Raw genomic sequence first — 14,128 nt, forward strand, 5'->3', positions numbered from 1 at the left:
CTTTACTGTAATCCAGCCATTAAAACCAGGGACAGATAACACTTATCACGATATATCGCGTCATATCACGATATTATGACATCCAAAATCTACGACGATATCCAGTCTCATATCACGATATCGATATAATATTGATGTATTGCCCAGCCCTAATTTTAACAGCACGATAGCCTAACTGTAGCTGCCGGAATGTCCAATAATGTTATCAACACTGTGGGATTAAATGAGGGTCATTAATATTTGGAGCTTGTAAAAACGTTTCGTAGCCGTAAATCTATTTTGTGCATGTGTTTTTCAAATTTGTGGAGGAATATTTTCAACATTGAGGCTTGGGCGTAAAAAAAAATAAAAAAAACTTGTTCAAATTCTGACTTGTAACTCGTGCTTCGTGTTCGTAACTTCGTGTTCGTAACTTCAGGGTCACACAGGACATTTTTGTGTTGTAAAGGTCCCAAACGCGGACAGGAAATGTGTGTGATTGTTGCTCAGACTTTGTGACAAATAATTCTGTAGCTACCAAACGTTTTTACAAGTTCAAAATAATAATGACCTTCATATGGTCCCATACAATATCTCTCTTAATGTTTAAACAAAAGCTTTACATTACAAAGTTCATGAAGGTAGAATTTCTCAGACTCCTGCATCACTGCAAGTTAACAGATTTCCTGCCTTGACGTGATTTTTTGTTTTGTTTTTCTTGTTATGTGTGCATGTCAACATTAGGGATGTAACGATGCATCTTGAATGGATTAAAGATGGCTATATTTGAAGCGTGTTTTGTCATTTTTCGCTTTTTTTGACGTTTTTGTCGCTTTTTACGACTTTAGCCGTTTTTGTTGCTTTTTTATCTTAGTTTATTCATTTGAAGATTGGTTTCTGTTTATGTAGTTACAGTCCCTCCCAGAAAATCGCGATTATGCGATCGCATAATTCAATGCATAAATCGGCCAAAGTCCGCATATTTTTCAAATACGCCGCACTTTCGCCCCATAAATTGCCGATTTCCGCGCAAAATATGCAGGGCTTGCATGATTTCATAATCCCCGCTTTATCGTTGCAAAAAAGTCACATATCTTAGCAGAAAGTTGAAAAATGTTACGTTTACTTCACACAAGAGCAGCTGTTTTCCCCTGTTGCCATGTGAACGTTATGAAGTGACGTAATTACGCGACGTGAACATCGTCGAAAAGCCGCAAACCCCGCGGTGAAGCCACGATGAAAACGCAATTTTTGCAAGTTCCCGCAATTTCATGGCATAAAATTGCAGAAATATCCCGCATATTCCATCGCATTTTTTAAGAAAACGTAATAATCATAATCAAGGATTTTTGCCCGCAACAATCACAAAAAAAGTCAGCATTTTTCTGGAAGGACTGAAGTTAGTTTGACGTGGGATTTGTTTTAGAAATATAAGATAAAACATAACATGGAATATTGTATCTGCAGCTCATTTTGTAAAAAATCCTTAACTTAAAATCCTGAATTGAGAGTTGAGTGTATTTTTACATCTTTCTGTCTTTCTATCTTTTTTTACTCTTTTTATCCTTTACTTCTCTCTCTGTTTTGTTTCTGTTTCTTTCTTTCTTTTTCTTTATTTTCATTTGTCTGCACCTCATTTCGTTAAGAATCCTGAAAAAATCGTGTTTACGTGATTAGTGAGTTGATTGCATCGTTACATCCCTAGATTGAGATTTTCCATCTCAGTGTAGCTTCATAAATGGCTAGAATGTTTGTTTTTTTTAATCAACATCCTCACATGTTTACCATTCTTGTCAGGTGCTCAGTAAGTGAAGGCAGCAAAGTGGATTGCTTACAAAAAGGAACCAATGGAGGGTAAAAGTTCAGGACCTTCATGCTCTGGCCCCAATCTGGTCGCACACCCACGGGCGAAAAGCAAAGTCTGGAAATACTTTGGCTTTGACACCGACGCATATGGCTGCATATTGCACTGGAAACGGATTTACTGCCGTGTATGTATGAGTCAAATTGCCTACTCTGGAAACACCTCCAATCTTTCTTACCACCTTGAGAAGAACCACCCCGTAGAGTTCAGCGAGTTTGTGAAGAGCAACACGGATCAGATGCGAGAGGCGTTTGCTACAGCGTTCTCCAGGATAAAGACTGAGCCCTCGGGTCTACATGTTCAGCAGCAATCCCAGGACACCAACTTAAGGCAGAGCTCGGGCTATGAAAACAGACGCCACAATGATCTGACGACAGCTGTCATCAACTTCATCTGTGAGGGGTTGTACCCTGTGTCTGTCGTTGAAGAGCCTACTTTCAAGACGTTAATGAGTACCGTCGACCCTGGGTACTTTCCACCGAGCAAAAGCGACCTGGCAGTTAAAATGCTTCCTCAGATGTACTGCCGTGCCCGGGACATGGTCTTTAGTGAACTAGCTGGGGTTGTGAACTGTGGCGTTACAACAGATCTTTGGCAAAGCCAAACCCAGAACAGGTCGTACATTTCGCTCTCTGTGCATTCTGTTAATTACAACAGTACAACTGGCTTCTCTATGACCAACAAGTGTCTCAAAACTTTCGAAGTGCAAGAGGACAACACCGCGGAGAACATCACAAGGGCGATGTATGAAGCATTTGTTGAATGGGGAATAACCCATAAAGTCAGCGGTGCCACCACAAATGGTTCAGTGGACATCATGAAAGCATGCTCCCTCCTGGAGCTGTCCGTGGAAATGCCTTGCCTTGGACACACTGTCAATCGCGCAATGGATGAAGCCTTCCAGCTGCCGCGTGTTGACAGCTTTTTGGGATGTTGCCGCAAACTCATCGATCATTTCCAAGAACCGGCAATGTATCTGCTAAGGGACAAACAGAAGCAGCATGGGCTCCCTCAGTGTGCACTCATCACAGACCGAGGTAGATCTTGGTTGGCCACGTTGGCAATGTTACAGCGACTGAAAGAGCAACAGGTTGTTGTAACTGCAACGCTTGTAGAGAGTTCAAGCGATCATCATTTCAGCTTTGATGGCCCTGACTGGGCCTTGTTGGAGGGCTTGATTTGCGTTCTCCAGCCTTTTAAAGTTGTGGCAAACATGATCACTTCTTGCAGGTACCCAACCATTAGCATGGTTAGGCCCGTGCTTCATATGCTGCTGAACACCACTCTTAAAGTCAAGGAAGGGGACCTCAAAGAGATCAGCATGACCAAAGAGGTCATCTCAAAGGTCCTGGCAAGCACCTATTCACAGAACACACAGCTATCGCAAGAAATTTCAACGTTCCTCAACATTGCGACATTCCTGGATCCTCGGTACAAGAAGCTGCCTTTCCTGTCCACTCAGGAACGCTCCAAAATTGAGAGTAACATCATTGATGAGGCAAAAGCAGTCCTTGAGAAACAGATTGCCGAGCGACCGTGCCTAGGTGAATTCTCCTTGATATCAGATGAGCCACCTAGCAAAAAGCAGACGCCTTTACGAGAGTCTTCAGCAGGCAGCGCAACCCAAGACAACCCTTTGGCTGCCATATTTCGTCAGTCCGATGCAGACCAGAGCCAGGAGGAGCTGCATGCCCAGGTTGTAGAGGAGCTGAGCAACTACAAATCACAAAGAGTCCTAGGTCTGAATGAAGACCCTTTGCTGTGGTGGTCGAGTCATGCACCCTTGTTCCCCACCCTCCCCAAGGTGCTCCAGAAGTACTGGTGTGTTCCTGCCACCAGTGTCCCTCCTCACAGGCTGTTAAGTTCCTCCGGGACTGTCCTGTCTGGGAAAAGGAACCGCATAGCCCCAGCTTTAGTAGATCAGCAGGTCTTCTTGTATGAGAACTCGCGGAGCTACTGTGAGCCTGAACCCTGTGAGGACGATTTGGACAATGAGGGAAGCAGTAATCTGGGCCAGCAACTTGAATGACTGACTGGGCTGAAAATTGCAAAAAGTCATAGTATTTTTACTTTTTACTAACATAGCATTAAGAAATGAGATCAAGGTGTATCAGTCGGTCAGTATTAATGTAATGGACCCGTAATAACTTAACTAGGGCTGGGTATTGTTTTGATAGTTTCATCTGCATTTGAAAGGTGTCACTCGGTTTTGCACCGAACTTCACATAAGGTGATGACGACATCACAAGCGTAGAGTTAGGCCTGCAACAATTATTAAATAATTGTCTAACTGCCTTTTTTTATTTACATAATCGCGTTTTGTATAACCGCAATTTAAGCATTAGAGCATTTTTTTTTATGAGATTGTTCACACTATTGTTTGGATCCATCATCGCGGGTATTGCGAACGTGGCATTAACATACGGCAGTAACGTTAGCTGGCCTATGATACTATGGATTCCTACCAGAGGACGCCCCACCCGCAGTTGCAAGTTCAGTCAGCTTTCTAACTTAAAAATCCACCGAAGTTGTTACATGTGTTTAAGTAATGTAGTTAGTCCGTCTGTGGTGTTTAATCTACTATGGTGCTTTTGTTTAATTAGAAACGTTACCGTAAATGACAACGCTGTAACGGAAATGGCCGTTATTCGTTAAAATTATGCTAACGTGGTTCCACGGGGATTTGTGCTTTTACTTTTTTAATCTGTGCAGAAATTGTTTGCTAACTTTTGTTAAGGTCCTAAGTCATAAGACTGTTGATGGTAATGGTTGATTTTGTTTAGATGTGCCAAATTGTAAAAGTGATTTAAAGTGGGATTGTTTAGCTAAAACTATGCTGGTGGCAGCTGTCCCTTGTTGCCATAGCAACTCCAAAACATCCTGGGCTGCAGCAGTCTAAAGCCAGAGAAATTAAACACGCTCTGTTTTTTTTTGTTTATGATTAATGCTTTGTTTTTTGACGGGAATGAATGTTTTACTTTCAATTTTTTTTGTCCATTTAAGCAAAAAAATACAATGTTTTATGATAATATAAAAGTGTGGTTTACTTCGTAGGCTGTGAACCTGCGTATCTGGGTCACATAACAGTGATGTATAATAAAATATGTATCCTGGGATTAATTTAAACTTCAATTTGTTTTGAAAAAAGTGATAAATAAATTTAAAAAAATTGTCCAGCAAAATTTGGAATTGTTACAGGCCTACGTACAACGTGACGACGTGAAGAACAGATGCCTTAGCTTTCTGCTGCAAAAAGAATGAATGCTCTAGCTGTTATGGTTTTTATTTTAGATCGATTTAAAGAGGGTTTACCCCCTTTACATGTATACCCCTGATACAGGGTATGCATGTCTGTATACTGTATCAATACAATAGCGTATCAAAATGCCAAGTATTAATCTTTTATTATATAGATTAATACTCTTGCACACGAGAATTCAACGTTTTGGTACTAGAATAACAATTGCTTTTAAAGTCCACTAGATGGTGCAGTTAAGTTTGTTTTGTTGAGAAATGTATCTTTTTAGATGAAACAGATGTTGACAATGTTTTTCTTTTGGGGACATAATTTGAAGTTGGGGGGGAAAAAAGGTAATACAATGCACTATACTACAGTATATGGCAATATATTTAAAATTGTAAGAATATTGTATTGTAGATTTAAAAAAGAGACACGTGTACCATTGTGTAAATACAACAAATAAACAAATAGATCAGACAAAGTGCTAGCGCATTTAGTTTCTTTGGGGGGGGGGGGGGGCCAAAAATTCCTCTATGCAGGAAAAACCCTGTTGGCCTATATTGCCAAACCCAGCCATTCTTCTTTTATATTTTGTGCAAAGAACGCTTGCTGCATGACAGCCAGAAGATTATTAATTCAGTTGTTTTAATTGATTTTTTTTTGTCTAAGGGTGCTTTCGTCCTTTGTCGCTGACATTTGTGTTTTTTGTTGGCGTTTTTTTTTACCCTATTTCATGTTTTTGACGCTTTTTTTCGACGGTTCATTTAGTCCGGACCAATGGCAGTTCTTTTACGTTTTGTAGCGTTGTTTTGTCGTTTGGGTTCCTTTGCACACCACACTGTTTGCTCTGGTCCAAATAAGTTCATGAGTTGGTGAAACGCACCAAAATGCAGCAACACAATGCGAAGAGTTCCTGTCGTTTTTTAGAAAGTTGGGACATAATGTGTTCATCGGAGCATATTTATCTGCGGCTCCGCACCACCTCACGACTCCCAAGTTTTTGTTTTTTTTTCAGGAAGTTGCCATCAAGCTATGTTGCTAAAGTGCAAACTTGCCCTCATCCCATAATGTACAGCAGCGCAGCTGACTACGGCAGCTGATTTAGTTCAAAAATGCGCAGTTCTTCCAGCAGTTGGGTCTGTTCTGTTTTGAGGTCGGCAGACTTGCTCTTTTGCCGTTTTTAAATCGCCGCTTTCGATGTTTTTGGCACATTTTGTTGACGTTTTGACGCGTTTTTAAAGAAAGAAATCACTTTCTTCAGGATTGTCAACACCTCGGCTACTCACTATGCAGGCGTGGTGCACGTGTAAGACTTAAACGGGAGGTGAGTCTCATCAGCAGTCGAGCTGCTAGCACCGCTGCAGACTCTGAAGTCATTCAGGAGATTTAGGAAAACATTTTTTTGTGACACTTTTTCTTTTTTTTTTTTACGTTTGCCGCATTCTTTGGCATTTATGGCGCTTTTTCGACGCTTTATGCGCTTTGTCCAACATTGTTTTGGTTTTGTAGAATTTTTTTGTCTGTTTTTGTCACCTTTTTCTGCCATTTTTTTGGAAATTCTGTAGCTGTTTTTCAATGTTTTTGTTTGACACTTCAAAAAAAATGTTTGTCGCTTTTTGACATAGGTCATTTTTATAGGTCTTTTAAATGTTTCCGACGCTTTATTACTTTTTTTTTTTTTTTTTTAACATCCTTTTTTTATCTTATAGTTCTCTCATTCCAGTCTAACATCCTGGAAATCTCGATCTTTTTATGTCAAATGACTCCCAAAACTACTTGTATGACCGCTCTATTTAACATTTTGTTTGAAATGGCCGCACAGTGGCCGCGAGATCTGTCGAAGTTGAGTTTTGAATGTAACGGTCACACTTTTAAACACGTAGTTAATGTAAAACAGAACTACTTAAGGTTTGGCAAGAAAACATTACTCTCAAACAACCTAACATGGATGACCGTTCTATTTAACATCGTGAAATGGCCGCACAGTCGCCGTTTTAATTAGGCTCTGGTGGAGCCAGACGTTGTAAACATTGGGGGCTCAGCCCATGGGGTCCGGGGGCATGCTCCATTTACAGCAGCTATATGCACTATTTTTTCGAGATATGACTAAAAAAAAAGCTTAAAACTGTACATCATTTGGGAAAACATGATAGTTGTAACGTTCTATTTTTTTTTCTGACGTCACTTTTTCCGAATCCGAGCCTAAAACAGCACTTTTAGTGGACGCAAAACTGACGGCGAACATTTGCCCATTAATGTTTCATTACGTGTTTTGCCGCTGCCATCTTGCTTAATACTGGACCCATTTCAACTTTTTTTTTTTTCCATTAGTCACTTAAAATAAATATCAAAAGGTACCCTTTAAACAATAGGAGAGCTCAGATCCTATCCTGTGGAACTCTTCACCAAAGTAAAACTGAATCTTTACTTTGTATTGTAAACTTTTGCATCTTTTCCATAGATTAACCCCCACATTTAGAGCTTATCTTCACCTAAGACAAAAGAAGACGGAACAATGCCTTGTTTTTTTTCTTTCCTTCACATTGCAGCCCCGTTAGCGGCTGATGGTTACAGCGTTCTCGGTCAGTACTGGACCGGTTTCAAATATTTTTTTTGTTCACATCATCAACACACACTATAACGGGTTTGAAAATAATGAAGGTACCCTTTTAAAGCAGGTGATTCTGAGGAACTAAACTCCTCTTCTGTACTTCTCAGACTCCAGCTGAGTGAGCATCCATATCCGTGTACGCTGCAGTTGCCTGTGAGATGGAAGGGGGTCGGGGGGGCTGTTACCTGTACAACGGCCACAGGAAGCAGTCTTCGGACACTTCCTACGACTTGGAGCTGCGTGCCGAGCTGTGGAAAAAGAGCTATGTGCTGGTAGGCCTTTAGGAGGCCTGACTCCTCCTCTAGTTGCATTTTTTTGCTGTTTTGGCTCTTTTACCGCCATTTTTATTGTTTTTGTCACCAAACTGTGCACACAAGTCCTGCTCTGTGCCAAACTTAATCGGTCCGATTGGTATGCTAATAGTCCTGATGGTTGCGCTACAGCAGCCATCTAAAATTCAATCAACCGTACATGCTACGTCTTCGCAATTTACGTCAAACGGTAGCCCCAATAGAGTCTATTACTCTACTTTCTATAAAAACTGCAAAACTTCTTAAAGCTATCTCCTCCCACATTTTAGGTTCTATTGACACCAAACTTTGGAAACTTCATCTCCAGACTGGTCTCCACAAAACTGTTATTCAGATTTTTGATATACTGTATCAAAAATTGAGCCCACAGTGCATTAACATGTTTTACTGCATACGCTGCAATTTCTTCCAAACTAAATACTTGATGTTCACGGACACAGAAGTGTCTACACCTGGCCAATACCTCACTGAGATCAGCACTTATCTTCCAACCAAAGGTTGGGAGTTCAAGCCCCTCTTGTCACGAGGTGACCATCTTATTATACCAAATAACCCCAATGCACCACTCATGAACCTTCACCTAAACAGTAGATCTGTTCCATACTAACGGATGAGTAGGAATGTCTCCGTTTGGTACTTCTGCGGACAGAATCTTCATTTATTTGCCCTTTTTCTCCTCCATCCACCGCATTTTTCTCTTCCGGCCCCGACCATCGCTGCGGAACAGCTATAATTTTATGTTTTTGTTGCTTTTTTTGACGGTGTTTTTTTTTTTTTTTTAAGCTACCGATGATTTTAATTGATTAATCTGTAGATTATTTTCTGGATGAATGGATTAGTTGTGTGGTCTCCAAAATGTCAGAAAACGGTGACAAATGCGGATCAGTGTTTCCCAAAGGCCCGAGATGACGTCCTCAAATGGTCTTGTTTTGTCCACAACTCAAAGATACTCAGTTAACGGTCACAGAGGAGTAAAGAAACTAGAAAATATTCACATTTAACAAGCTTTTCATAAAAAACAATTACTCAAACCGATTAATCAATTAATTTAATAGTTGACAACTAATCAATTAATGTTAGCAGGTCTAATATATTGTATTTATTTGTTTAACTATCCATACATTAGAGGGGGTTGTTTAATCTGAAAATGTACTGTAAGTGTGACTTCTTTTATACACGTTTTATTTTATTATTCCTTTCTGTAGTTCCCCTTCCTCTTTAGTCCCGTAAGAGGTCAGATAATGATCGTGTCTAGATGGTTAAGTTTAGGTATCGGGCCCTTTGACCAAACCAATGCAATCTGGCTAAACAGTCCCTTTTTAAAGCAGTACAACTATGGCCCGCCTGTAAAACAACATGATCCTGACAAATCGCTGCTTTTCTCTCTAAATTGAGCTCGCCCTGGCGGAATATTTCACGGCAGCCTCCCAAGAAGGGAGAATAGGATTTGCGGAAGAGGCTTATTCTGAGAGCAGACGGATGCATCGCGTGCGATTGATTTAGACATACTACAAAGACTTTTCTTATGCTTTTTTTCATAATTTTAACTTTCATGACTTGTTTTGACATGCTGTACTGCAACTTTCTTTCAACATACCATGCTATGACTTTTTGACTTCCCATACTATAACTTTTCATGCCTTTTTTTTTTTCGACATACTATACTGTGACTTTTTTCCTGACTCTCGACACACTAATTACTACTTAATGATTTTTTTTCGACATGATATACTATAACTTTTTATGACTCAAAGAATGTGTGGTTTCAAGTGATTTAAGTCTTTAAAATCTTTCAACATGGAGTTTTTGATCACGTGAAGGCCGCCGCACTGGGAATTTTCTTCCTCTCAGGGAGGATTAAGGACACAATGAAAAGCCTTCATTTGGCACAAACTGTCATTATACGTATTTACGTGGAGAGTCCAGTCTGTATCATTCAACTCAAGCAGAGAGAGAGAAGTTCCTCTTCTATAGAAAATATGACATGCTTTCCGTCATTTGTTGTGTATGTTAATTACTTTCCAGCTGGTGACACATTTCTGATTATTGTGGTCACATCCATATTTTCACATTTGCACCGACAATGAGAAGAGTCAAATCAGACACAGTCCTTCATACATCTGCAATGACATTTGAGTAGAATTTATTTATTTAATCAGATCATTAAAAATGGCCCTGTTAACCCAAAAAATATTTACTACACTTGAGCTCTTTAAAAGTATTTTATACATACTTATATTATGTAACAAATAGAAATCTAAGCGCTTGTTCAGATGTGCAAAGATGCAATAAACAAGGTGTCGTCATTGTAAAGAAAAGAATATCGGGTAAGTCATTTACAGAGATACAAATAATGTAACTATAGAAAAGTAACTGTAACTAAATTGCAATGAGATGCTGCCAGCAGTTTCTGTTCCACAAAAAACCTGGTGTACATTTTCTTTAAGCAGCGTATCATGGGTTTTAATACCTGAGATGGAAAAAATATACAAAACTTTTTGCTCAGCCATTACAAACTTTTTTTTTTTTTTTACAGTTTTCAGAATAAAATATCCGTGGAATTTAGCGGACTGTTTATTTTTTTTACTTGGGTCTGCTAGTTTCATTTCTATTTTTTTTTACTTGTTTGTTTCCAATCTGTTGAAACATTCTGCAGAATTCAGCAGACTGTTCTTCTGCTCGGGTCTGCTAGTTTTATTTTAGTTTTTTTTAATTTGTTTAAAGACTACGGAAAGACTGCAGAATTCTGCATCCGTGTGGCACTGGCGATAGATCTTTTTCACGGCAGACATGTTGACATGTAATAGTAGGAAAAGCACAGGCGTAGTCAAAACCATTAATGATGGCTGCATTCCACTTAGGAGAGGCCCTGGTAATGTGCATGCTGACTCACTGAAATAGCTTACTCGGACACTTGTTCAATTTCAGCTGTGCTTTTCCTACTATGACAATTCAAAATGTCTGCCGTGGAAAAGGTCCATTAGCTCTATGATGATGATCTCAACCAAAGAAAGCCGTCTTGGGTCTGGATCTAAAGGAATCCTTCGCGGACCCTTCCAGCTCCTCTGTGCCCAGGAACGACGTGCTGTGGACGATTTGTGACGTCCTTGAGCGGCGCTTCTGCAGTTTGGGCTTCATCCTGTAAAGCGAGGACTTCCTCCTGAGGGGTTTCTCTCTGGGTGCGACCCCCCCGTCCACAGAGTCGCCGAGTGGCTTCAGGTGAGACTGGAGAACCCTGGAGACGTTCCAGCGTCTTCCTGCATCCCTTGGGCCTTCGTCCTCCGCGTCGGAGCGCTCGTACGCTCCGACGATGTCCCGTATGTCCGTGCTCACGTTGTCCGTGAGGTAGTGGCAGGCCTTCCTCCCGCTGTAGTCTCGGGCGTCCACGTCGGCGCTGTAGGCGCCCACCAGCAGCTTCACCACCTCCATGTGGCCGTGCATGGCGGCAACGTGCAGCGGCGTGTAGCCGCTGCTCGACCGGACGTCGACACTCGCGGGGACGTTGTGCCGTTTGGCAAAGTTGAGGATGAGCGCGATGAGCTCCGGCTTGCCCTGCTTGGCCGCCCAGTGCAGGCACGTGAAGCCCGTGACGAAATCCTTCCTCAGGACGAGGCTGGGCTCCGCGGCGAGGAGCTGGTACAAGCTGGCCCACTTGCCGTCTGAAGCGCACAGCATCCACTCGTGTTCCAGCGGGTCCAGAGTGGCCAAGGCCCTGTCGTCGTCCGGGTTGGAGGAGACCACAGAGGTGGCGTCGCTGTCGTTTCGAGAGGACGTGCACGCCGAGCTGCGGAACACACCGCTGCGCCTCACCTGGAGGAGGGGGGAGGGGGGGATCCAGACAGCAAAGTTTTAACCAGTCGGTCGTTTGTTGCTACCCTCTAATACGACCCACAGGAGCGGTTCATAAACTAGCACCCCTAGCGGTGGCAGAAAATACGTCCTTATATCTAAACCACAGAACGTAACGTTTTAAATCGCGTCATTAAACGCTGTGAAGCGGTCGCAGTTTGGATAGGTTGAGGCACAACTACTTGACGCATATCCAAAAAGGGGTACGTTTTTTTCAAAAACAGTGTAAAAAGAAGCGTAGAAAAGGCATTAAAAAGAAAATTCCTGAAAAAACGTCAAAAACTGCATCGGTGAAAAGCGTTGAAAGCGTAAAAGACTTTTTTTTTTTAAACGTCAAAGAAGAACTAACTGAGAAAGTTGCCTTGTTATTAGAATTCAAAGTTGTAAATAAGGTAATAAATTACCAATATCGCAATACGTTTAAAGTCGTCGGCCTCTGGTGATTCCCAGCCAGACTCACCTGCGGGGAGAGGTCCGTCATGACGTGCAGGCAGGGTCTTCCTTCACTCCCAGACGCACCGTGTGTGTCCTCCTTTTTAGAGTTCGGAATCTGCTCTGCTTCTTCTCGTGAGAGAGACTCGGTGGCAGGTGTGTCTCTGGGACGGAGTCTAGCTGCCTGCTCCGGTCCTGTAGGACCAGTTTGTGCAGGCCCGGGCAGGTTGAACACCGGTCCCTCTGCTGCGGGGAGAGCCGAAGCTTCAGTCACTGCAACGTCTGGTATGCGAGGAGGAGCTTTCCCAACACGCTCCTTCTTGGACTCCCTCTGCTCTCTGCGGAGGCTTCCTCTGTTTCCCATCTCCCCTGAGGGACTGTCCGCCTCTTCCACTACACAGACAGAGTCATGACACCGACTCTTGTCGAGTTTGTCCGGGGAAATGGTTTTAGCAGTGGAGAAAGCATGCGTAACTCTCACCTGGCTGTCACTTCTGTAACCTGAGCCAGGCGGGGTTTGCCGTTGCACCTCCCCGCCTGCTCGGTCCGGATTATACGGCGTAATTAGTCTCTCTTGGTTTAAATCTCTCTCCGTGCCATTCTCCTTCTCTGACCCGCGGAACTTTTTTCTCAGACAGACATATTTAACTCCGCTCTCAGTTTTCACATACGCAATGTGGTCAACGTAGCTTTTAAATGTCATACGGACGGCCGTTTTCTTCTCCGGGTCGTCCGGGAACACGACTTTAAAATGCTTAATTAAATCCGTGTTTTTCACTTTGCCCCCGTTCACCTTCACAAAGTCCAGAATCGCCTCTTCGGAACAGTCGGCGGCCATTGTTATCCAGAGGGAGGGGGGGAAAGAAACGTTAACCATTAAAGTAACAAAACGTCTTTGTAAGCATGCTTTTCTGTTTGTTGCAGAAATCTCCACCTAATAGTCCTCCGGAACAGGAATGACTAAAGTAGATCGGTTAATACGCGTACAAGCGACGACACAGGTGTGAGGCGTTGCTTTTACCTGCGTTGTATTTCTAGCGTTCAATCAGGCGTTCTCTGCCTCTTAGCAACCGAGGGCCAGAAAAAAGACGTTGCGGACTGTACCATTTAGTCTGTAGGGGGGTTAAATTGTTAAAAAAAAATATCGTGTTGCTATTCTTTTGTACACGTTCAAGCATGATTGTTTAAAATGAAATAGCAATTATTAACTTAAACTGGATTTTGTTTAACATAATTTGCATGATGAAAGAAATTAAAAACATGCAAAAGGGGGATCAGAACAGACATAAATCATAAATAAGCTCCCACTAATGTTACATAGGTACATAGATTTAGGGTTTTATTGGCTTTCTTGTTTTAAAGATTGATGTTTAAAAAAATTAAAAGGGATGGTTTATTATTTGATTTATAAATATGAGCTGTTGCAAGTAGAAGGATAAGAAAATAAAGTGTAAGAAAAAAGCCTAACAACCTATTGGGAAATAAATGTTTGTCATCTTGCCAGTGTGTACAGTATGTATAAACGTGAAGTGGTTGCTGCGTTGCGCAACAGGACCGAGTCAGCCGATACTCAATACAAGAGGTAGATTAACTTCTCATGCCATTTCAGCTCAAGGGAGAGGGTGTGCCAGATCAGTACTGAGCTACCAGTTTGATGGTTTATCTCACGAGCGGCAGCTGATTGGATGAACGCGCGTGGCTGCTCGACAATTTCAAACCGACTGTCATGGCGGCTAGAATACGATCTAGTAATTTACAAAAAAAAAGTTCACCGAAACGCGTTTCTGTAAACCTTTGAAGCGAGAAACGGGCCGTGCAGTCGCTGAATCTGTCTTCATTTC

The 14,128-nt window shown here is 42.0% G+C and overlaps 2 protein-coding genes across 2 annotated transcripts in view; one reads left to right on the forward strand and one right to left on the reverse strand.

Annotated features, from left to right (window-relative positions):
• Positions 1–5,014, forward strand: part of LOC144512802 (E3 SUMO-protein ligase ZBED1-like) — a 7,322-nt gene extending 2,308 nt beyond the window's left edge. Inside the window, exon 2 of the mRNA XM_078243740.1 lies at positions 1,777–5,014. Coding sequence (XP_078099866.1) covers positions 1,827–3,872 — 2,046 coding nt within the window. The 5' untranslated portion in view covers positions 1,777–1,826 and the 3' untranslated portion in view covers positions 3,873–5,014. The remainder of the gene's footprint in view (positions 1–1,776) is intronic.
• A 5,505-nt stretch (positions 5,015–10,519) lies between these two features.
• On the reverse strand, positions 10,520–13,366 carry LOC144512808 (ankyrin repeat domain-containing protein SOWAHC-like). Its single transcript, XM_078243748.1, has 2 exons — positions 12,316–13,366; positions 10,520–11,816 (listed from the first exon to the last, which is right to left on the reverse strand). Exons 1-2 carry the CDS (start codon positions 13,162–13,164, stop codon positions 11,007–11,009), a joined length of 1,659 nt encoding a protein of 552 aa, XP_078099874.1. The 5' UTR covers positions 13,165–13,366; the 3' UTR covers positions 10,520–11,006.
• Between the last annotated feature and the right edge of the window lie 762 nt (positions 13,367–14,128).

The sequence above is a fragment of the Sander vitreus genome, chromosome 24 (assembly GCF_031162955.1).
Source record: "Sander vitreus isolate 19-12246 chromosome 24, sanVit1, whole genome shotgun sequence".
NCBI lineage: Eukaryota > Metazoa > Chordata > Actinopteri > Perciformes > Percidae > Sander > Sander vitreus.